The sequence below is a fragment of the Botrytis byssoidea genome (genome assembly GCF_014898295.1).
Source record: "Botrytis byssoidea strain MUCL 94 chromosome Unknown BBYS_017, whole genome shotgun sequence".
Classification (NCBI taxonomy): Eukaryota; Fungi; Ascomycota; class Leotiomycetes; order Helotiales; family Sclerotiniaceae; genus Botrytis; species Botrytis byssoidea.
Window position 1 is genome coordinate 883475 of NW_024065858.1, and position 25327 is coordinate 908801.

Consider the following 25327-nt stretch of genomic DNA (forward strand, 5'->3'; position numbering starts at 1 on the left):
CGAGTGGATCATATCATCAAGCAGATTATTTGAAAATACATCAAAATTAGCAATTTTTAAATATTCTTATTTTAATAACTAATTATTATTTTCGAAAAGTAAAAGAATTTAAAATAATAATAAAAGTTTAGTTTCTTAGAAATCTAGTTTTTATATAAATATTTCTATTATATTTGATAAAAAATTGAAAATGTTATGATTTTCATTACAAAAAAACTATTTCTATAATAATTCTTATATTAATTCGAATTTTAGGAAAAAAATTAGATTTTTATAATACCTTTATAATTAAATTTTATATATCCAATTTTTAAAAAATTCTATTGATAAATAAAAAAAGTGCACGGTTACACATAAACGAATTTTGTATATAAATTAAGTAATCCATTTGGTGATATGGTCCACTCGGTGATAAAACACGTTATAGGATTTGAAATAAATAATTAACGTAGTTTAACACCGAGTGGCCCATATCACCGAGTGGCTCACTTTCATCTCAATTTACATCTTTTTCTTTCAATATATGTTTTATTAATAATCTATAATAAATTCGAATAATCAAAAAGTTTGTATACTCCTTATTATTGAAACTATTTATAAAAATAAAAAACTAAATATTCAAAAAGTTATTATATTCTATAATATCCTTTATATAATTTTTCAATATAAAATAAAAGATTTACCTCTTTATATAAAAACTCAAACTAATAATTATAAAATTATAGAATTAAAAGAAAAGATAATTATTTAATATATATTTAATATAAATTCAAAAGGATTTTTATTTAAATTAAAGAATATAAAAAATATAACAAATTATATTTTTAAATTGAAAAATACAAAATATATTAGGAAGCTTTAGATATATTGATTTGTAAAATATTGAATTGAATTAAAGATATGTTTTAATTATATTTATAACTTTCAAAGAGTTTTTTATAAAGATTTTAAGCTTATTAAAAAATGGTTTCAATTAATTGTAAATATATAAGCGAAATATAATATTTTGAATAATAATTTCTATAATTTCGATAAAATAAGCTTTATAATAGAGATTATATATATAATAATAATTATTATTAATATTAAAAAACATAATAGAAATAAATTAGTACAATTAGGTAATTAAGAATGAACTATAATAATAATATATGGAAATATGAAGGATAAAACTATTCCCCTATTTCTAATAATTTAAGAATAGATTCATTTTTTTAATTAATATATCGAAATCGGTTTTCCTATAAAATAAATTATTAAATTTATATTTAATAAATAAATAAATAATAAATAAATTTAAAATAATTGAAATATTTTGATAAATATATTAAAAATCGAAAAAAAAGTAAATATCAAATATTAATATTAAATGAATATAAAAACTATAAATCAATAGTTTTTCAAGTATATTATAAAAAGAATAATATTATATATCTAAATTTATTATTATATTTAAATTATTTAATTCAATTATTTGATATTGATTATTTTGATAATCTGAAATATTTATATAGTATTCAAATCAATGAATTTATTAAGATATATATTAATTATATTTCAAAAATTAAATTCTTTATAATTTTCAAAATTATATATCAAGAATCAATTATCTTTTAGAATATAAAAATAGAGTTTTGAGGAATAGATTTAATTCTATTTAATTTTGAAATTATATTTTCAAAATTAGATATTCGAATTTGTATATTTACCCCCTCTTCTTTCAATTTAGATTAATAGATTTTTCAAATCCTTTATAATTTAATTAAAACTCTTTTTTAATTAATATTAATTAAATCTCAAATAACTTATTATCAATTAAGCTCTTTTATACCTATATTCAAAACTATATTAACTTTAACTAAAAATATAAAGAAATTAGCTTATAAAAATACATTTTTAAATATAGAAAATTATATACTTCAAATAATAAATAAAGTATTAAATAAATATTGATATATAAAAAAACTTAATTATATTAAAAAGGAATATTTATTAAATAAGAGATTTTTAATATATTATTTTAATAAAAGATTGATATTTAAATTTAATATAATAAATATCAAAAAGAAAGAAATTCTAATAAAGAAATATTTTTTAATTAATATTATAATAAATATAGAAAAACAGAATATAATATAAGAATCTATCAAAATAATATAATAGATTCTAGATTATTAGATTTTTAATAGTTTCAATTAATTGATTCAATTATTATTGAATAATATGAGTTTGAAAATATAAATTGAGGTGAAAATGAGCTACTTGGTGATATGAGCTACTCGGTGTTAAACTACATTATAATAAATTGATTATTATCTTTTATTATATTAAATATACAAATATAATCCATAATCCAAAATAGAATTATATTTCTATCAACTGTCTCTTCACTTTGTACACAAATAAATTCTCTCGAAACTTCGAGCTTGATTCTCTTTGTAACCATTCCCATCTACATGTCATCTCTAGAAAACACACGATCCTTCACTGAACGAACGAGGTTCAGACTTGCAGCAAGAAATCTCCGGGTCCTATTATCTGTCTCCAGACTCCTTGACTTCCTCGACGATCACGATCTTTTTCTCAAAATTTCCGACAGATCTTCCATCTTCTCCGTCTCTCGCCTGTCTTCAGCATTGCTTCTATAAATTCCTCAATAATATGATACTGCTGCTGAGCTTGCTTTTGACCAATAATGGGATTGACTATTTCCCCTGAACTCTAGGCATGGTTTTCCTTCCTCCAGATCTTTCTACTCTGCAGTATCACTCCTGAACTTTCCTGAATCACATGACGCTACTGCTGAAACTGCCTTCGAACATCAATGAAATCCCCCCTTTCCCTTAAAACACCGCGCATATACCCTTTTCACCAATCTCTTCACCCTGCAACACCTCTCCTCCACCCCCCTCAACACCACGAAACTAATACAACAACCCCAAATATCCCATCCAACCTCCGTACACCAAATCATTCCCCTCCCAGCTCCACAAGTCTTCGACACAATCACCAATTAAAATCCCGACCCCGCCTCCCATTAGCGATCCAAGATCCCCTCCATATGAAAGCCCACCATAAAATCACATCCAGCCCCCTTTTCAACTATGCACCTATGCACCTATCAACCCATCTTATGATACCAATATGATACCATTCCCAGCGACTCTTCCAACTACAACTCTTCACACCATCCGCGGGAATCATAGACTTGAATCCAAGGGCATCCGGAGAAAAGTCAATCAGTCAATCAGCTACAAGCCACCTGATAGATATCTGCGAGGGTAAGCTGGAGAGCTCTGATATATATACACATGCATACCTACACATCAGTGCTATCACCAATGCTAATGAATACCAGCCCCCAGTCCCCGACTCCCATACCTCCGCACCACAAGAATTATACTAATTCTCCAACAATAACCCAACCCTCATTCCGCACCACAAGAACCACGTCACATCACATCACATAAACCCATCCACCTAGAACTGACCAACTAACAAACTAACAAACTAACAAGCTAACAAACAAAAACATAACATAACATCCCAACCTTTCCAAATCTAAAACAAAATCCAAAAATTCTACTAAATCTTCCATCCATCATCCATCAAACCTAAAGCAAGACCATTTTCACAGAACATCATAGTATATCCTCAAAAAATACATTCCATTCCGAATATTAATTATATCACACCACACGATAATCGCCCCCCATCCCATCCCATCTCATCCCATAAAAAACCAACCAACCAACCAACCATCCCATCCCCATCCCATCAAAACCATCCATCCACCAAATACCATACATTCCAAGCCCACAATTCAACTTCAACTACATAGATAGAATGATAAATATTCACCAGTCTACCTACCTACCTAATCAGTATATCCGACCAACTTTACTAACTGCAGTAGAGATTTGACATTCAATACCTAAGACATTTCTTTATACTAGGATACTAGGCATGGATATGCTATTTTTAAAATATATCCACCAAACCCATAGCATAGCAATATACGCACACTAAATCAACAATCCCATACCTCTCCTTAAGTGATACCCCAGTACCCCAGCACTCCATCATCCCCCCCCCAACATCTCCCCCTCTCCCCCCTCAAGCACCAGAACAGAACCCCCTCAAGCCCACAAAGCCCCAATATATTCCTCAGACCGTTGAATGATACAAATAAACACAACCCCAACCCTCAAAACATCTCCAAAACATTACAACCGACCAACGCACGCACCTTTTCCCCACCAGTCCAGTGACCAGTAATTCCGTCCCCGGAAGAGGGGAAATAAAAACCATGAGCGAAAGATATCCTTACGCCCTTCCGCCTCCTATCTAATCCTCCCTCTCATATCTCCACTCCTCCTCAAGGATTTGCCAAAAAGAAGAATCTGCACTTGCATTTCCCAACACCCTCCTGGCATCCTGTCTCATCTCATAACCTTCAATTTCACATTCCACACAAAGCGAATCACACAGCACCAGATACCAAGCAAAAAAAAGTATTATAAAGATCTTCTTCCATCGTTTCATTGTTATTAATTAAAACAATATAGGTATGTATCCTTCTTCTCCACACAGTCCACTTACTATCTCCTCTCCAATGATTCCACTCTCACACATCCCATTCATTGATCCGTCTAGTCGCCCAGACACCAATCGACTTTATTGCACAACGCGTATAAAAAGCAAGCTCAAACCGGCAATCAAATCAATGAGTTCCGATACCATTCACCACGCACGCTATGCAGAAACGAAGTAAGTAATTCTCTTAAACTCCCCCTCCATCCATCCCCCTATTTCTCATTTCCCCCTTTCCTCATTCCTTATTTTCCTCCCTCCCTCCATCCATCCATCCATCCCGCGGACATGAAGCCATTCCCCACATCCATCCTCCCATCATACCAGCCAAGAAAATAAGGTACAAGAAATATCTTGACGTAAAAGAATCCTTCTTTGAAGTAGTACTAGACATTAAAAGGCCTTAATTCTCATATCACGTCTCATCCCTATTTTTATCCCCATAATCTACAGTCCCTCAACATCCACATTTTTATCAATCATCCAATTCGATTGGTTTCTGCGGAGACCCCTCTACTTCTGAATCCGCAGGCGGACTCACAATCATCGTTGGCGTAAGCAATTTCTCACCATCCTCAGATAACGGTGCTCCCGGTACCAATATCGTAGTTTCCTTCAACTTTTCCTCCGTGCTCGGCTCTTCTTCTGTCCCTGGTATAGCAGCTTCGGAAGTACTTGCAGCTTTTTGTCTACGTCTTCGTCTCTCGTTTCTTTCTTCCTCTGCGTTGTTTCTCCTCCTAGATCTTCTAGCACTATCCCTTCTAGCAGCATCTCCCTCCCCTTCATCACCCCCATCTGCTCCTCTCATGCCTTGTAATAATTGCGCTGCTCTATCAGCAACATCATCGGTTTCATTTTCGACTTCCCTAGGGGGTGGTAAGTCGGGGCTCAATAAACCTTCTGTGCTAACCGATTCAGGACTCTTCAGTCCCATTTCAGCCTCTGGTATCTCATCCGGATCGGGAATCTTTTGACCAGATGCAACTCGAACTTGATGACGGTTTTGCAACCGTGCCCTCCTTCTTCGATCTCTTTGATCACGAGCTTGTGGTGCTGCAGCTCGCAATTTCTCCAGTAAGGAATCCATAGCACCTGTGGAACTTGGTGAAGGTGGTCCAGCAGATGCTGTGGCACCAACATTTATTTGTGCTCGCTTTCGTTTCATGGATTCCTCGTTTCGCTTTCTTGTGGCTTCCAAAATCATGTTCTTTTCCTTCGATTTCTTCCACTCGGTTACGAAAATTGCAAGCTTGGCGAAAAATTCTCTCCTTGCATTCTCATCAGCAGCATCTTCGCCATAGAAGACCATGATATCATCATAAGTTCGAATCATCTCCTCCAAGAACAATTGCATCTGTTCAGCCTTCCTTCTGGCATCCTTCATCGATCGTTGAACCACTTGACTAACACGATCCTGTGGATGAAATTTCTTTGGATCACTCAGGTTACCCGAATCAAGTGACATTTGAACATTCTTGATGTTGTCAATATATCGTCTGGCATCCTGTTGTAATTGTTCCACATTCAACTTTTGAGCTGCGACAACCCCACCGATATCATCAGTGAAACCTTCCCATTCTGAATACTGCGTTCGGACAATACGTTCAACGAGATCGGCGAAGGTCGATTCATTCTTGTCATCCTTAACCATTCCCAATCGTGCCAAGGAACTCAATTTGAAACCACTCGCTTGTTTGTTAGAATCGTTCATGTAGTTACCAATGTCAAGAATCAAACCCAGGACATTCATCAAGGATACAGAGTCTCGTAATGATTCGGATACTGCAACGACTTGTTTGAGCTTGTCAGATATCTCGTCATATTCTTGTTCAAAAGTACGAGTAAGCGAAAGCGCTCTAATTCTTGACTTCCAGTAATGACGTAATTCGAAGGCCGTTTGTAGATAGATTTGATCTTCGCGTGTCAATTCGTTCGGGTCCGATTCGCGATTCTCCTTGTTTGCATCAGGCCCAGTCCAGTCTTTACTATATGGTGCCATAAGCTTTGCCGTGTTTTCTGGAATGTTACACATGTCATCTCTAATCAAAAAGTCCATCACAACAGGGTTATCCAGGACATCCTTGTCGCAATGGATAATCATCTGAACAACTTTGTCTGGGGGAAATGTAGAGAATTTTGCAAGGGAGATTTCTATGATGTGTTAGCTTGGGATATGAGATATAGAGCGGATAAAACTTACGGAATGTCCTCATCAAATCACTTGAGATGATCTGTTTCTTGTCCGACTTGGCCTTGTTGCTCTTTCCAATTTGTTTGATTTCCTTTGCCAAGAACAGCTTCTCAACTTCATCAAGAACACCCTTACGGGTAAGTTCGGCATATTTCTCTTCTTTCTCCGCTGCTGTAGGTGCATGAGCAGCCCAATGAGTGGTCATAGGAGTATCAACCTTCTCCCAATGAATAACCTTGAGCTTCTTCTTTGATCTTGCAACACCCATACCAAGTGTTGGTGCAGCATTGTAGGCTGGTTGTGATAAAAAGTGCCCACTCATCTTGCCAGGCATTCCAGGCATTCCAGGCGGAGGAGGTGGTGGAGGGGGAGGTGGTCCCCCCATACCAGGCATACCAGGAGGAGGAGGAGGGGGAGGTGGGGGTGGTGGTCCACCAAATCCTGGTGCAAGTGGTGCATTCATACCCGGAGGAGGGGGAGGAGGTGGTGGAGGCGGTGGTCCATTGAATCCAGGAGGACCTTGCCCTGGCATAGGCGGTGGTGGAGGTGGAGGAGGTGGAGGAGGTCCATTGAAACCTGCCACTTGTGGTGGCCCATCGGTCTTTGTAGAGTTCTGGTCGTGAGGAGTCTTTGGCCCATCGGACTCGAGACTTGGGTGTGAAGGCCCAGTAGTAATTCCATCATCCTCTTCATCATCGCTAGCATCATAACGCTTGACTTTAGAACTCATCTCGTCCAAGTAGCCCTTCGATTGCTTTGGTCTTCTTAGCTTGACAACACGAGGCTTTTCATAAACCATGCCTTCGTCATCTTCCTCCGTTTCAGAGACATCCGAGAATTCTTCCGCGCCAATTGGCTTTCTAGGAATCTTGGCTGATCTCGTTACGTTTCCAAGAATGCTATGAGTGTAATCTCCCGGAGGAACTCCGAGACCACCGTCTGATCCATGATCTACACCATCCATCTCTTCACGGAGCGCTCTCAAACGATCAGAAGGACCGGCTGCGTCACCCCAGACTCTGCCCTCAAGCTTATATTGTGTCTTTTGTCTCTCAATTTGCATCTCAAGACGATCCATAAGTCTTTCACGATCCAATATACCCTTCATATGTGAAGGATCTGTCTCACCCAAACCAGCTCCACCCTTTGAAGCGTTGGATGCGGCGATATCTTGTGCATCGCGCAGCATGAGGTATAATTCTCTAGTTTCAAGCTCATTTCTTTGAGCTTCCTTGGCACGAACCGTTTGAATATTTTCCATCTCACCCTTTAATGCGTCTATCTGTCTTCGCTGAACCTCGATGATTTGTGCTTGCTCATCCAATTGTCTTTGAAGTTTGCCTACAAGTCCGTCTGCACCAAGCTCAATTCTAGCCCTCATTTCATCTCTTTCAGCCATAGCCGAATCGGCAATCTGGCGGGCTTCGAGTGCTTCATCTAGTGCTTGTCTAGCTTCAGAATCCGTGTGTAATTTATCCAAAAGACTCTGCACTGTGAAATTGAGACTTTGCTTCAAGTCCATGTCAGGAAGTCTCCTATCCATAGCAACATAACTAAGCATAGAATCCACAAGTTGAAACATTCTCAATCGTTCCTCACTGTCGCTATCCCTGATGAGTAGAAGATGTTGCATTGCAGAAACGAAGTAATCTTGAGTTCTACTGCCTTGAACTTTCTGCATGATAGCATCCACAATTTGAGCAGGGTCAGTAAGGTCTTTGATTTCCCCTTCGATACTATCCTTCATACTGCTATTCTCGCGCTCGAGAAGATCCTCATAATCAATAGCTTCATTCGTACGAAATCTTTCGATTTGCTTGTCAAGAACATCGTATTGGAAGCCCTCCATCTTCGTCAGAATGCGTTTGATACCGCATGCTGTGAATTGAGCTCTAATGTGAACACGGAGTTGCAAATCCCTCTCAGGAGCATCAACTACCATATTAATCAAGAACATAGTAGTCAAAGCATATTCCATGAGCAAATTCTCCATGCCGGCACCACCACTTCTGACCTCCTCGCTAGCCCCCACAAGACTTCCCATTTTTCCACGACCATCAACAGTGACTTCAACAACACGCATCCATGCATCGAACCGTCCATTTTCACCCTGTTGATTTTTCACATAGTCCATAGCCTGAATGACCTTCAAGTGGCCTTGTCCATCTGCCCAATGACACAAGAATGTTAACACTTCACTGGCGACCCTCCTCGTCGGAATCCTGGGTGATACCAATGAGGTAGCCAAAGCCACAATGACTTGCTGATGTTGCAAAGCATCATCGGCACCGAATTTGTTGTTCATCAAAGCCTTCAAACATTTGCAAATGTCATATTCCCTATCCAAATCCTTGTCACTGATCGATCCTTCTGGCCCAGTCGGTCCTTGAGCTTGTCGCCGGTTGATTTTCCCAAGTACATTGGTTAGAGCAACCTGGCCCTGACATTCCACAAAGGTTTTCACCCAACCAATTGGTTGAGTTCGAAGACTGACTGCCAGACTTTGTAATTGCTTCGCTGATATGCTGTTGTCCATAACCTTCCTCACAAACCATTCCGGAGTTCCTTCTTCCTCTGCATTTAGAAGCATTTCCATAGCAGAACCATATTGACCTGTTTGCCGAGCATTCGTTCGCCTTTTTTGTTCTCCTTGCCATTCAGTTAAGCGATCTTGATGTACTAAAGTCCACTTCTTCGCCGGAGTATAAGCCATCATTTGTCGGCGCGCTTGATCGGGTAAGTTGTGCCATCCTCTTTTCTGCATCAGTGACAAGAATTGTTCTTCGATAACCCGGTCGTCGTTGGGCTTGTTGAGTTTGAATCCGTCTGGCGATGCGACTGGCGAACCATATCCTGCGCTCAGATGTTGAGGCAATTTTGTTATTCGTTGATCTCTTCCTGCTCCTGGCTGATATGATGGCGATAACGAACCATTCGAGTAGGAACCTGGTAAAGCCGTTTTCGCAGAACTCCCTGATGAGAGAACGCTAGATCTTTCAGTCATAGAATCTATGCTTTGCTGATCGAAGGAAATACGGCCACCATAATTCGAGGACTGGTTTGTAGAATAAGAATCGTATCTTGAATTGTGACTTCCATTTACCGTGCTCGCGATACTCGTTCGATTGGGACCCCAATGCTGTAATTGAGTTGTGCGATTTCCGGTCGATGCCATTGTTACATTGCTTCCCACCGGTGGAGGTCGAGGGCCCGTAGGATGTGAACTGCCATTAATAGATGCTGTATCTGAGGCGGGGTATTGATGAAAATCCATTCCATTCATATTCAAGTGATGTGGAAGTGGTTCTCTCCTCAAAGGCACTTGATCGCTCCTAGGTAAATAATCCACTGGTATTGGCGACCTGCCATCTGCCATAACACTATCATAGGGAATCGAAGTGATAACACCAGCCATTGTATTGATTCCCGTCAAATCCGTCACAGGCGATCCGGGAGCGTCTTCCGAGGCAACAGAAGACATTCTTGCATGCCTTGAAGATTGCGATCCTCGACCACTTGCTGCATCGTTGTTTCCTGCACCCGCAGACGAAAGTTGTCGTCCTTCATCGCTGTTGTTCCTCTTATCCTTCTTATTCCTCGAGAAGAAGGAGGACTTGCCAGATGATGACATGATTGATTGTCGTTATATCGCACTGTCTTCACACTTTCTTCTTGTCCCAATACTCCAAAGTCTCTTGTTGTAATCATCAATGTCTCAAGGGATTGTAAACATTCACATCATGCTCTTTGCCAATTGTTCGAGGGTTGGTCAATCCAGGTTGAGAGCGTCGTTCCAATATTAGTATTATCCTGGCAGATCGCAAAGTCGCACTACTACCAGACAAATATAGTTAGCATGAATTTGTACTAAATTCTGCGACACTGACAGGATTATTTGCCTAATGTACAAGCTAATATCGCCCTGTTCATGAGGAAGCATGGGAGAGGGGAAAAGATTGGATGGATGTACTTGCCAGTTGAAATATGGAATTCTTTCAACGCACCACTTTTGAGATGGGGAAAAAAAGTATGTGAATCAGTGAATCCTTTTTGCGAGATCCTGAACGAACGAATCTGGAGAACCCAACAACTGCCCACACTTCTATCGCCAAAGTCTATTTTCCCCCTGGTCAATTCTTGAGATTCGTTTGGAAAGGCTGAAACTGACTTCCTTTCCCTCGGTGTTGCTGTGAGTACATCAAACACTTTGCCCTTGACCCACAGACTACGGACGGTATGTATGGATGCCGATAGAAGCCCAATATTTTTTTTTTATCAAGGAAACGAATCCTGTGCGATCTAGCTGTGTGGAAGATGGATGTACTTTGTAGATAATCTGTCTGTGCTGTACTGGTATTAAATTGGGAATTGAGTTGGGGTATCAACAACAACAACAACAACAACAACAACAATGACAACAAATAGAATAGTGGTCGCAAAGAAAGAAAGAAAGGAGAAAGAGCGAAAGAGAGAAGGATCGAAGAATTGAAGAATGGCAGAAAAAGATATTGTGTGTATTGTATTGTATTGTATTGTATTGTATTGTATTGTATGTAGATTAGACACGTTAAAGGGAATGAAGGAAAAGGTAGCAAGCAAGCAAGCAAGCCAAATGAATGGTTTTGTTGTATGTGTGGTGGTGTATGGTGTAAGGTGTATGGTATATGAAGTATGATGTATGATGTATGATGTATGGATAGTAAGTAAGACCCCCTTATTAAAGCAAAAGAGGTTTATTATCAGGAGGTTTAATTGTAAGATTATTGTTTATAATTTACGATTTATGATTTATGAGATACCTAGGTAGGCTCGAGGTAGGTAGGTACTAGGTAGTTTGGACTGATTGCAGAGAAATGTTTAATAACATACTTATTAGTACCGATACCTAGAGATTAATATTCTGACCTATTATTACTCTGTCTGTAATTACCTGTATTTGTCTGTACCTGTACCAACCTAGTAGTCTTTCCTCTAGAGAACTATTGATTTCTTGTGCTACTAGGGACCGATAGCTATGGAACTGCTGGTGTGCGTGTGTGCGTGTGTGCGTATGTGCGTATGTGCGTATGTGCTTGTGTGCTTGTGTCTTTTTTGGGGGTGGTGGGCTGGCCCGGAGCGGAATATCGGACTTGAAGAAGATTGTTAGAAGGATGCGATAACGATAAGGAACCTCGGACGGCTTTTATTAAGATAAGATGGCAAGTGCCCGGTGCTGTTGAAGCATAAATGGATGGATGGGATATTGGAAAGGATACGAAAAGAATATGAATGACTATATGAAGCTTCACATTTATTCTCTTGTCTCTCAGTCATAAACTGCAGTCTGTACTCTCACGTTTTACTATTCATGGAGGCAAGCCCCCAAACCCCCATAGCTCGCTGCCGCTCGAATACCCGCCCAGTTTCTATCTACGCATCTACGCATCCACGCATCTTTGGTGTCTGTTGTCTGTCTCCTTGTATCGATCTCTCTGAATCCTGGCGAATGACGAATGAATGTCGAGAACAAGCTGAACTCAATATCACCTATATGGTCTATTGGTTATTCATCAATCAATTCAATCACATACACTTCCAACCAAAGAAGCTGATTTGTTACTAACATGGCGTGAACGGTATGATAACCGCTACCTGCCATTTGAAATAAAAGAAAGGAGAACCAACGGATTTCCTACTTGTCCGTTCATTTACCCTCCCGAACCTCCCTCCCCCTTCTCGTGTTAGAACATTACTACAATTTCCATAGGGTTTAGTCCCTCTCTCTTTACGGGCCGCCAAGTGCCAACAAACTTCTAACCTCTCAAGTTTCAATCCCAATCGACTACCCAAGTACTCAAGTACTCAAGTACCAAAGTACCAAAGTACCAAAGTCAACTCACGTCTATTGATCCATCGTATGACGAACGCGTGGCAACCTCGTGCAGCCTCGAACGGGGGAACATCAGCACCGTTTTCATATATACCCCATCCTGCACCTAACGCTGCTGGAAACGAAGATACTCCAACTACAAGTTCATCCTCCAATATGGGTTCCACTTGGTCGTTACTAAAGGTTATTAATGAAAACTACCCTGGCATTCTCTCCAATCCCAACTAACATAAGCTAACACCGTTGTCGTCGCAGACTTTGATAGTACCAGCAATCATTTCACTCATTCTGTATCTTCTAATATCATTCGTCATTGTTCCGTTATGGAAAAGATACCGAGCGAGAGCTGGTCAATATCTACCCTTAGATACCATCTCAACTCGAACAACAAGTTTACGACAGCGAGTACAAGCCGCAGTGGTTAGAACAATATTTCCAAGTTCATGGAGAGCCGATTTTAATCGAAACCGAATAAGTGCACAGGATAGTATTGATTTTGATGATGATGATGGAGAGGAACTATTTGATGTGGATGACAATCGACGAGAAGCATTATCACTAGATGCACGACGAGGCAGAGATGAAGACGGCAGAAGATTAAGTCGAGATTTGGAAGAAGGCTTCAAAGACGATAGCAGTGATGAAGAGGATGGAACCGATAGACGACTGAGTCGAACAATTTCACGATGATAGAATTCCGGAAGATGGTTTGATGAGTTTCTATTGCTCTACAACTAATGTCTATTCTATTGCTCGAGAAGATTCTCGCATTACAAATAACAACCAGTTCCCTTTCAACCAAGGAACATCCGCGAATGATGTGAAAACAGAAGACCGATCCGGGGTATATATAACATCTGACGCATATCTCTCTCTTCCGAAGAAAACAATTACCATTGCTCCCTCTTCCCACTACTCTCATATTTCCGACACAGCTCCTCAATATCCCTCCTCAACACTTCCCTCGACTCTTCCACCCTCTTCCCCACAGTTCGCACGGTCTCCCTACACATCTCCCCCCAAACCCCCGGAAAATGCATCTTCATCGCAGTTAACGCTCTTTGCTCCACCTCAGCTCGTTTCAGCAACGTCTCCACTTCACTCTTCAATTCTCCCTCCAGCCCTCTACATCCCAAACACATTTTCGGCATATCCGCCTCTCTCACACTCTTCGGCGCACTGCTGACTTCGCACGGCCGTATCAAATGTCCACACTCCTTATATACCATTTTCCGTCGACATTCTGGACAATTCTGATGCGGAGAATCGGTTTCCAACCAGCGCAATATACAAGTGGAACCAAAAACATGCGAACAGGGAAGTATATACGCGGCTTCGATTTTTCCATCGCAATTCGTAATACCGATGTCTTCATTACATATTGAACAGCGCTGAGGAGGTGAGATTTCAGGAGCATCAGAATGTGAGGTGAGAAATGAAGATGCGCTAGATGCGGGCTGCGGAAAAAACATCTTGGTAAATAAAATACCCACAAACATGAAGATGCTCGAGGATAATGATGTGAGGAAATGAGCAGTGGAAATCATAGAAGAGTTCTGCTGGACGTGTGCATGCGTATAGTATACTGAGCTCTAAACCGAGGACAGAAGATGTGAAAACATGGATAAGAGAGATTACATACATACAATAGATAGAGAAATAGAATAGATCATTCGTCACATATAGTGAAAGATAATTATCTTGGACAAGTCAGAAGTCAGAAGCCAGAAGTCGGATGGATAGTCAGACTATGTATGATACAGTCATACTGAAGGCGCAGCGAGCGTAGCTCGTGAGTGCATTTTTCTTGATTTGATATGACTTGATTTGAGGAATAGGAATAGGAATAGGAATAGGAATAAGAATAAGAATAGGAATGGGAATAAGAATAAGAATAAGAATAAGAATAAGAATATTGTAGTATGGATATACTAGGTAGTCTTAGTCTTAGTCTAAGCATGGAATGGAATGGAATTTAACACGAATTTACGAAAAGAAAAGAAAGAAAGAAAGAAAGAAGGTTGGTTGGTTTGATATGTCCGGATGATCAATATCGGTACGGAGGTAGTAGGTAGGTAGTAGGTAGGTATGAATGTGAATGTGAGTGTGGGTGTAAATGTGAGTGTGAATCATATTGAGATATTATATGAGATTTTGAGATGTTGTGTGAGATATTGAGATGTTGAGGCATGAGATATTGTATGCATGTATGCGGACTGGGTAGGGGGGCAGGGAATTTGGGATGTAGGGAAGTAGGGAAGATGGGAGGTTGGGTTATAGAGGAGAGTGATATGGTATGGTATGGTATGGTAGGGCTGATGTTAAGGAAAGGAAAGGGAACCTCTGGAACATGGGGCTTTGTTTGTTTGTATGAGGTGTGGGAGATAGTTGGCAGATGGAAATAGAAATATAATATTGGAGCAGAATATTCATGGATCTACAGACTTTAATAAATCGAGAAAGATACCTAGCTTGTTGAAGATAATAAATTACTAGGTAGTTATCTATTATCTGGTGGTTGGTTAGTTGGTTAATTAGTTAGTTAGTTCGGCACTGAGGCTTTATTCATTTATTTAGGGTTAGGGTATTTATTTACTATTTTATTTACTTATTGTTCAGTGCATTGAAGTTTGAAGTTTGATATGTAAATCTACATACATACATCATTGAAAGCGGTGATCTAATGATGGATTTGAATGGTGGGTAGACTGAGGTTTGGTGTTTGATGATTGACGTCTGAGGTTTGATCATGTTTGGGTATTTGGTATTTGGGTGTAGCTTAAATGTGTAGATGACTCGACAGAGCCTCGTGAGCGTTTAGGGGGGTGAGTTGGGTGGGTTAGGTGGGGTGCAACTGTCACGTGGAGGCAAGGTCATGAGATTATTTCGGACTCGGGGGAGAAGGATGGTATAGTCATCGGATGCGAGGACATGGATTGGGTGGCTGTGAGGATGGGTTTATTGTGTATTTGGTTTGTGTATTGATTTGTATATTGGATTTTGATTGTGATTTTTAAGAGGGTGCTGGCTGGAGATGTCAAAGTAAATAATGAGTACGTACTTTAGCTCCGATTGTCGGTATTCAACGACATGGCACATCAGACATCCTTCTCATAAACTTTGTTCCTGGATCCTGGTGCAGATCTAGATTTTTACAGATGTTCTCTTGTTCGATATAATATGATATGATATGATATGATGTGATGCGATTCGGAAGGAAATCTCGTATTTCAATAGGTGTCTATTTAGAGGTGAAGCATGTAGTCATATATTGACTGCGCCTTCATTTAGACTTTTGTAAGTTGAAGGGGGATGCCTACCTAGGTACTCAGCTGACTCGAAATGTGGTAAGACTTATTTCATGGTTCGTACTTCGTACATACGTAAAGAAAGAATTTAGACCTAGGATAAACCTTGCTATCCATTCTGTTGTTATTCTCGCTTACTATTTTGATTTCTTTGTCGTATATATACTTTAGCTTATTGGCGTTTGTTGTTCTCCGTGATTTTTTTCTTTGTTTCTTGTTTGAAGTGTCTGTAGTGTATTTTTACGCATATTCAAATCGTCGGATTCCTGAGTGGCAAGATTTGCAGTCAATTTTGGAGTCCATGTTGAGATTAGAGAAGATCTTATTATATACCCGGAATCGCGAGGCTTGGTGAAAGGAAGGTTTTGAGAACCTAGCAGCCTTCAATGTTCACTCCTTCTGATCGCAGTCATACTTAGTAATATGAAATTATACGTTGAGGGGTACATTTCTACGGGGAATAGCTCTTTGACGAACTTAGTACTTGGAAGGCCCAAAGTTCCCAGAGAATGTACGTAATGGGAGTGGAGTGTCTTTAGTCACTATGATGCTTTATCTTGTAGTGGGAAGTATTTCCTGGTTGCTCCAATATATTTTGCATCGCGCATTGTGTTGAACGAACTATTGAAAATATTTTCGAGAGAGAGATTGTTGTTCTGCAATAAAAAGCTTTTTAGCCAATGAATCACTTGACGTTGTTGAGACTTTTGTCAAAGCTGTAAGTTTTTTTTGGCCTGCGCGCACTTCTTCGAATTTGATTTCAGTATCGTTGAAATTTGATTATGCTATTCCATGTCATTACAAATCTATAATTTGAGCAACTTGTCGTCAACTTGTGGGGCCCCAACGGCCATGTTGCCCCTGACTTCTCGCTTGCGTTCCGTGGATACCCTCTATCAATCATTTGCATCTTGTTATTACTCCAGAGAAATCTAAGCCCAGTAGATTACGATCACTTAGGTTACTGTCTCATCCATCATATTCTGGGCTATGCTTTCTCCTGACGATGAACAAAAACAATGCATTATTTCTCATCTCAGAACAATGCCCACTACTCAACTGGAAATTCTGAACAACAGCAATTCGCTATTTTCTCAACTCGAAAAACTGCCTAACCCACGATCCAAATGACCGCAACGCCAACCTTCCCCTCCCATTCACTCATTCTCAGGTATAAACACCACTAAATAAATCCAAGATGCCTTTTCCAAGCTATGATTTCGGCCCTCGTTGCTCAGCTCCAGGTCTTGGAAGCCGTCAATAACTCAATCAGATTTTGCGTGCAAGACTCAAACGAGTATCCACAGCTTTACAAAGACAGATTTTGACAGATATCGGTACGTGGATGCGAATAATGTTTAAGGGGAAGTATGTTATGACAAAGGATAGGTCAGGAGTTAGACTTGCTCGAGCCTTTTCCTTTTCTTAAGTTTAGTCGTCAGTTAGCCCAGTTCCACTTCTTGTTTTCCATTTCGAAACAATGCCCACTTCTCAACTAGAAATTCTGAACAACAACAATTTATTATCATCTCAACCCAAAACAATGCCTAACCCCCAATATAAATACCAGCAACCACTAATGCATCCCTTCCATCCATTCATCCTAGGAACAAACACCACACCCTATCTAAAACCCCCACCACTCAATAAATCCAAGATGCCTTTAATCCGCTACGTCTCACGCAGTGCCTCAGACGCAGACGCAGACTTCGGTCCTCGTGGCTTCGCTCCAGGTCTTGGAATCCGCCAAGATCTCAGAGACAGACACGCCACGCGTGGAGCACTCAGACGAGCATGCAAAATGTTGCAAGAACAGATCGCGAGTGATACTGGTGATTTGCAGCGAGTGGTACGAAGGGGACATTATGTTTTGATAACGGATCGCGTGGATGTTAGTCCTGTTTGATCTTTTTTCTTTTCTCATGTTTAGTCATTGGTGAGTCTGGTCTGACATTTGGTATTCCTCTACGTTGTGCCATGGTCCCTTGTTTTGGATGCTGTATTTTCTATCCGCGTAATTGACATGTAGGATGCCCCCAAAAACAGAAAAAACAATCACATTCACCGTCGAAATAAAATCCATACATTCTCCGAAAATCTCTCCATAATTTGCACAAATTGATCATCTCTCTCAACTTACCTATACACCTATCCTGAAATAATTGAGAAATTCATCTGTTCTCCATACCCACTTGAATACTACATATTCATCATCATCCCACTACTTTTTGTGGAAAAATGGTCAAATATATTACCATGTTTTAGAAAAAAGAAGAAACTTGACCCGAAATTTGAACGCCAATCGAGTTAAGACGCAAGTCGATGGATGTCAGGTCGCGCTAATGCCAGTGTTCTCTAGACCGTGTGCCGTATTTGAAATCTCTCCGTCCCTATCTCTTCCATTCTCAAATCCCTTATTTATATACAGTCCCTCTTTTAAAACCAATTGGGCCAGTTAGATCGACTTCATATTCCCATAGAAGTGAATTTGTGATGGCCAGATGAATGCCTTTGCTTTTCAACTAACTCGCTTAGATGTCTCCACCTCTTGGCGCTCACAGTCTTCACTTGCTTGTATTTGCTTGAGAACTATTAGGGCTGCTCATATTTTCTCCTAAAATTCAGATATGTATGATTGCTTCTACTTAGTTAAAGACTGAACTTCCTTGTTCGTGATATTTTTGAACTTAGAATATCAACATTACCGTCCCGGCGTAGACACTCACAGCCCGACATACCTGCTTTGAGATCACCCGAGGACGTTATCTCTACTTGAATTCTGCGTATGGATCCAAAGCTGCCGTTTCATTAGGTACATTGCAGAAAAAAGCTCCCAGTGTATCCGATCTTCAGTCCCGCATTCGGGAATCTTCCTCTTCCATCTCGCTGTCGTTTTCACTTGTCCACAAAGCCTTTGAACGTGCATCAAATTTCCCCTGTGATGAGTATGGAGCATTCACCAACAGCTTCGTCTCAAATTCCGTGATGAACCATTTTCACTTGCATCATTGATTCTGGCCGTCTGATCCCCATCTCGAAGAGCCTCACAAGATTTTTCTTCAGTGAAAACACTTCATTCGTGAATAAGCCCTCATCTTCACTACCACTCGGTGAATTCATCAACGAACAAGTCTGTGCTATGCCAAGCACACATGTGCTAGAAGTTCCCCTCCGACATCGCAAATCTCTTTCTCTCTATGTAAAGATGTAAAAGCACCACCTCGTTCCCTCTCCCGTCGGCTCCTTCATACAGTTCAAAACGTTGCACCAGAACCTAGCGTCGCCTCATGGCCTTCTGCGCTTCAGTTATATGCATGCGGAAGCTTCATGGTGTGTATATGAACGTATACAATGACATAGCCCGCGTCGGAATGAATAGGGCTATTAATCTGTCAGCCATTCTCATCCCCATCCGCAGATTCTGGAACCGCAACATCTCAATTTGTTTCTTCCTGGCACCATGAGCGTCGTCAAACTAGACACAGGAGCCACAGAACATAGTATCGTTGTCGCACCACCGATAACTCCATCTGCGGACCAATGGTCTCTCCAAAATGGCGACTTCCTTCGAGGTTGTTGATCATAGAATCGGGTAAGCGAGGCTACTTCCCCTCAGCGAGCTGAATACACGTTGACTTCTTGTTGCCGCCGCCGCCATGATAATCTTATTCTGAAATCGATTGCAAGTTTGTGCCAACTAGCTGATAGGAAACTATAAGCTTGATAGATCAGATTCCCTCAGAAATTACTCACCTAAAGAGCTTTTTGTTGTGGTGTTTTGTCAATTGTAAGTCTTTCGTCCACTTGCCATACTCATCCTCACTTCAGCCGGGTTCTCTTTCATACCTCTCATTACAACCAGCCTCGCCTCTGATTCCCCTGCCCTCTCGAGTAACCAATCATATAATTTAAGCTTGTGAATTAACCACTCGGCAGAATCCGAGAAATAAACATGGCTAAACAACTATCTTGACCGCCATGTTTCCCGACTCTTCTTTCATCTTCTTTCTTGAAATCACAACAATATTTCCATGACATAGCAACACAACAATTTTTGCTCAGAATTGGCATCTACAGTTTCCCAAATCAATACTCCTGTACTTCTTCTTCTTCCTGAAGAACAGGAGTACTTCTTTCTTCTATTTGACTAAGATCTTTCTAACAATTGAACTTTAAACCTGCAACACGTTTCCGACCTCTAAGGTTGTGGAAGACCTCTCAATATCACTTCAAACTTAAGAAGCAAGTGGAATTAAACTTGGCAACATCTGCTAGAACTTGCAATCTATTTACTTCTTCTTGTAAGTACTAATTTCTATTTTCTTCTGAAAGGCTTCAAAGCTCAAGTTTCTCACTGACTTGAAATTTTACCTCCAGAGAACTTCAAGATTACTTTGAATCAACGTCTTGGCTAACACTTCTTCGCAAGCAAAAGTAGTTGGATAGTGCGACTATCTGCTATTTTGTCTCTTAGATTGCTTTCATTCCATTGCTTCTTGCTTGACATTGTAAGTATTCCTCCTCTTCCTCTTGCAACCTTTCCTGAATCTCAAACCCTCTAAACACTCGAGTTCCTCTGTCAAGATGCTATCAAGATCATTGCTATTTGCTCTGGTTTCATCTTGACAATTACTGACAGTGTCTATGCACAGAAAAGAGACAACTAGCGTGGTCAGTGGTTGTTTCCATAATCTACTTGCTGTAAGTCTAATCTTTTCTCCTCATTCATCACTTCTCAAGAATCCATTGCATCACAAGACCTTGCAGCTGTGATATCACAGCTGTCATTAATATCTGCAAGACCATTGAATTGATGAGATTCATTATTGAACATTGACTAACATATCATGAAATTTTCACAGCCTCACACTACCGTACAATCACATCCTAAATTGCTTTCATTTGCTCACTTGCAACCTACAAAAAATTCTTTCAAGACCCAATACAATCACAAATCTTCAAACTGTAAGTTCATTCAAGAAGTACTCTTATTATCTGCCGCTAAGTAGATTTCAATCAAGTTGCGTACCAATAAGTCTCGCATCCCGCCATCAACACTTGTCTTTAACTTAATCAGTGAGATTTCTGAAGAGAACGACTAGAAGATATCACAAGTTACTTCATAAATACCGCAGCTATGACCACCGTCAAGCCAATCGTTGAAGAGCGACAACACCATTCATGGGGTTTATTGGTGCAAGGAAGACCTGCTACTCCTTCCGAGGGTAGAGCTCAGGTAAGCCATATCAAAGCAAAATGAAACGGATTAAACGCTAACAAGCCTTCAGCAATACACTAGGATTGGATCGAAGGATACACAATCGCTTATCACTCACAATAATGGAACTTGCTTGGAGTTCGGCCCTTGGGTGTGTGCAAGCCACTATGTATCTCGTACACTAGCTAACGACTTTACAGGACTTGGTTGACGAGTTTGATGCTACCAAGCCATTCTATCAGCAAATCCTTTTAATCGATACCACGATTAAGGATATTCAATCGGTTCGAATTCGCCATAACGATACTGTTGGTGACGATGTCGATGTCTTCAAGGGCTTTCGAACCATTCCTTACACCGGTGAACGCCACCAACACGTGTACCCAAATGGCGAGACCTACAATCAAGTACCAAGCTACTATGCAAGTGTTGCAAATACACCTTCAATGTACTCGACATCCAACAAATCAGATGTCATGGGAGAGGCACATCCAGGCCTGTCTTCTGATACTAGATTTGGTGTCTTGGTACCGAGCCAAGATCGTAATACAGGGCGTGGTGGCAGTTCCCATCGAGGAGGTTCTGATCGTGGTAGAGGCAACCAGCATCATGGCGAGCGTAGTGGTTACACACAGCATCTCAATCGCCGCGGAAGACGTGATGAGCAATTTGGTCGTGGCCAGGGACAGGGACGTGGTGATGGAAAAGGTGATTGGCGCGGTACCTTTCGTAATGTTGGACGCGGCGGACGCCACCATGACAATGGCAATCATCAAGTGTCCTCGCAAGAACATGAGCCAATGAATGATCACGGAAATGAGCAAGTTTGGGGAAAGGATCGTGGCGAGAGTATTTCCGGCTATCGTCAAGAGGCTAGACATATGTATGGCAGTTATAATGAAACTGATCGCACCTACCCTACTTTCAACGAAGATGATCGTGCTTATCCAACTTATGCCGTCTATAACCAAGCTGAAAAGCATTACATGGGACACAGCGGGGAGGAGTTTGCTCATGCTTCTATGGCAAGTGGCGCACAAGGTCCTGTCTACCCGGGATATGAGGAGCATTATCCTGTCGCTCCGCCACCAAATGCATTTATTATGGGTACCAGCGGACAGGCAAACCCCTACTTTGTCCCAGTTGGCATCAACGGAGTCCCTTACGCCGCTCCTGTCTTTTACCCATACTCTCTCAACGCAACCGATGCTTATGGCTACGCAGATAATCATCAAATTCTGTATTCACCAGAACCAATTGAGAACCACGTGAGTGGCCGTTCTCAACACTTAATGCCTCGTCAAGAAGTTGGTGTTGCTGTTCCTATGGGGCCTGGACACAGTCGTGCAAATCCACGTCCTCGTGTTGTTTTACCACCAACAACACCTAGAATACAAATGAATGCTAGACATTCCGCAGGCTCTGAGGGGTACCTGGGTCCTAACGTACAACCGCCAACCCCTTTCGGACCTACGCCAGGCCGTTCTCCAATGAGAACTACCACGGATGAAGGCTCGCCACTTATGCGTCCTCGACGTCATGCGACTGATCCCACTCTCTCCTTCACTCCTTTGACCCATGGCCGCTCAACTTCTGGATCTGGTACAGACTTACGTCGCTTAGCGACAGGAAATTCTGGATTCGCGATTGCCGAGGCAAGAAGCTCGCCAAGTGCTAGTGCTTTTTCGCCAGAATCACCACACAACAACAATCTAAACTCAACAGCTAGAAGCTCCCCTGGCCTTTCATTCTCTACTCTTGGTGTAGTCGGTCCCATGGCCAGAACATCATCTTCCCATGAGTTGAAGTATGTCGGCTACACCATCCAAGGTAGATCTGGACCATCTTCTGGCTCTGTTTCGCGCACGTCGACGCCAATTGCCAACGCGGGTCGCCGTTGGTTTGAGGCCAGACAATTCGTCCCAAATGGCAATAGGTTGTCCTCTCCTGGTATTGCAAGCTCCGAACCTGGCAACAGAATCTGGGCAGAGTCAAGATCGGAGAGCGGACAGATGTAAGCGGGGCAGATCATGAAGGAATTGGTGGGTAGATGTGTGGGAAACGTGGGAGGATTGAAGATACCACGGTATCTGGAAAGGTTCATGGTTATGAAATTGGCGAATAGGTAAACGATACTCGAATAGTAGTTGGCGAGTCTTTATAGTTGGGATCTTCCTCGACTTCCACTTTGTCATCTATCTAAACGGTGTGATGGCGAAGGAAACATGGTATCCGAAAATTTAGTTAGATAGCGAACATATCAAGAAATTGAAGTCAACGTCGACTATTTACTCAGCCGACCATTACTTGATGCTCATTTTTGATTTCAACTATGGTCTGATTGTAAGTTGTTTCACAAGATAAATAAAAATGCTTTTTAAAGAGTTGTGGCTCCCTGTTGATCGATGTAAAACGAGTGAAAGTTGTAGGAGGGAAGAAGCATGCACGCGAACGAGTAACCACCAGAATGTGGTTGAGATGATTAGTAAGCAAATTTCTTATCCGGGCTTTCCTAATCGAAGCTCCAAGCTCCAAGCTTCCAAAAATGATGAAGGCAACAACGACCTTCCAATATTCAGAATGCGGTTCAAGACTTCTGTTAGGAATATTCAAACGTTCAGTAGTAAGTCAAATGTCTCAAATTCACTTCAGGGACTTCAGAGAAGTTTAGTAGCTTACGGAACTTTAGAACTTACAGCATCATTGTCATCACTTGGCAAAGTAGCTTGGGTGCGTCTTGACGATAATGGAGTACGATTCACAATCATTCCTGAGACAGGAACTCAAGTTTGGGCGTAAGTATTGCCTCATTAATAGTCCGGTTTATAATTCTGACCTTGAGCAGGTCTCTCGCGATCGATTCCATCTTTGAAGACTACACAATTCAATCCGCCGCTCCAGATAATACAATCAATTTAGAATTACCCCTCCCACCCCTCCATCGCGCTCTGAAATCTGCAATTAACGCGTCTTCTGCTTCGATACGACTTACAAAACGAGATGGCATGCCAGTCTTGTCCCTTACAGTTATTACCAATACAATGATGCATGGAAAGAGTGCCAGCTTTCTTGGTGGCGAAGGTGCACAAGCAGACCCATTTGCAGAAGGTTTCCGGGAAGAAAGTCTCGATGCGAACATAAGAAGAGACAGAGAAGCTATTGTTACTCAAGATATACCGATACGTATCTTGACGGCGGACAGTGTCGAAGGAATCCATGAACCAAGAGTTAGGGATCCAGACGCGCATATTATGTTACCTTCTTTGATACAACTGAAAGCTATCTCGGAACGGTTTACAAAACTCGCAATGGCCACTGGATCTGGCGGAACTAGGGGAGTAAGTGGAGGGAACATACCTAAGTTGGAATTGAGTGCGAATATGCATGGAAGTCTAAGGTTGAGTATTGCTACCGATGCATTGAATATCTCAAGCGTTTGGACAGGTCTTAACAATCCGGAATTGGATCCAAGACAATTGGAAGATGGTGATGATGAAATTCAAAATCATCCAGCTACAAGACTTAAAGCTGCCGGTCCAGATGCTTGGTCAACCGTTAGAATAGATGGAAGAGATTGGGGAAAGGTACTTAGTGTTGGAAGGCTTGGTGGAAGAGTAATTGCATGTGAGTATTGAATATCTCTATGTCGATGATTAATGCTGATAACTATAGGCTTCGTCAATGACCATGCATTGATCTTATACGTTTACCTCGATAATTATGACGATGCCGGAGATGAATCTGTCCTAACGGTATGGCTAACAGTCTCCACGATCACTGACACTGCTAACGCTTGCTAGTACTATATTTCCTCTTTCAGTGCATAAAGCACTAACAAGAGCTTAAAAATTATTATTTTAGCGGTGGCGTTTGGGTTAATACCACATTTTGCATTGAAAATTTGTATAGCAAGAAGATTGTATGATTGAATTCTACAGAGTATAGCTACATGAATATCAATACAATTCCAGTCTTAGTATATTTGTATCGGTATATTACATGTTTGAATTTGAAATTTCACTCCCACGCACCTTGTTAAAGTATCCCGGTTTACATCAGACATGCGGCCGTCTCTCGCATCCCGCCAACTTCTCCTTCCACTTCTTTGTGCCAGCTCACAAGAACTCTTTCACTTTCTTTCCCACGAA

General features: G+C 40.8%; 5 protein-coding genes across 5 annotated transcripts; 3 read left to right on the top strand and 2 right to left on the bottom strand.

Moving 5' to 3' along the window:
• Positions 1–5068: 5068 nt before the first annotated feature.
• Positions 5069–10415, bottom strand: EAE97_008333 (uncharacterized protein; the record flags this gene model as incomplete). Its single annotated transcript, XM_038878847.1, has 2 exons — positions 5069–6744; positions 6794–10415. 2 exons carry the CDS (start codon positions 10413–10415, stop codon positions 5069–5071), a joined length of 5298 nt encoding a protein of 1765 aa, XP_038730527.1.
• A 2265-nt stretch (positions 10416–12680) lies between these two features.
• Positions 12681–13343, top strand: EAE97_008334 (uncharacterized protein; the record flags this gene model as incomplete). Its single annotated transcript, XM_038878848.1, has 2 exons — positions 12681–12836; positions 12909–13343. 2 exons carry the CDS (start codon positions 12681–12683, stop codon positions 13341–13343), a joined length of 591 nt encoding a protein of 196 aa, XP_038730528.1.
• Positions 13344–13543: 200 nt separating this feature from the next.
• On the bottom strand, positions 13544–14455 carry EAE97_008335 (uncharacterized protein; the record flags this gene model as incomplete). The annotated part of the gene is made up of 2 exons (XM_038878849.1): positions 13544–14245; positions 14423–14455. The coding sequence occupies 2 exons, from the start codon at positions 14453–14455 to the stop codon at positions 13544–13546; spliced, it is 735 nt and encodes a 244-aa protein (XP_038730529.1).
• Positions 14456–21098: 6643 nt separating this feature from the next.
• On the top strand, positions 21099–23197 carry EAE97_008336 (uncharacterized protein; the record flags this gene model as incomplete). Its single annotated transcript, XM_038878850.1, has 3 exons — positions 21099–21197; positions 21250–21330; positions 21380–23197. The coding sequence occupies 3 exons, from the start codon at positions 21099–21101 to the stop codon at positions 23195–23197; spliced, it is 1998 nt and encodes a 665-aa protein (XP_038730530.1).
• Positions 23198–23759: 562 nt separating this feature from the next.
• Positions 23760–25006, top strand: EAE97_008337 (uncharacterized protein; the record flags this gene model as incomplete). Its single annotated transcript, XM_038878851.1, has 5 exons — positions 23760–23802; positions 23869–23974; positions 24025–24803; positions 24852–24931; positions 24980–25006. 5 exons carry the CDS (start codon positions 23760–23762, stop codon positions 25004–25006), a joined length of 1035 nt encoding a protein of 344 aa, XP_038730531.1.
• Positions 25007–25327: the final 321 nt, after the last annotated feature.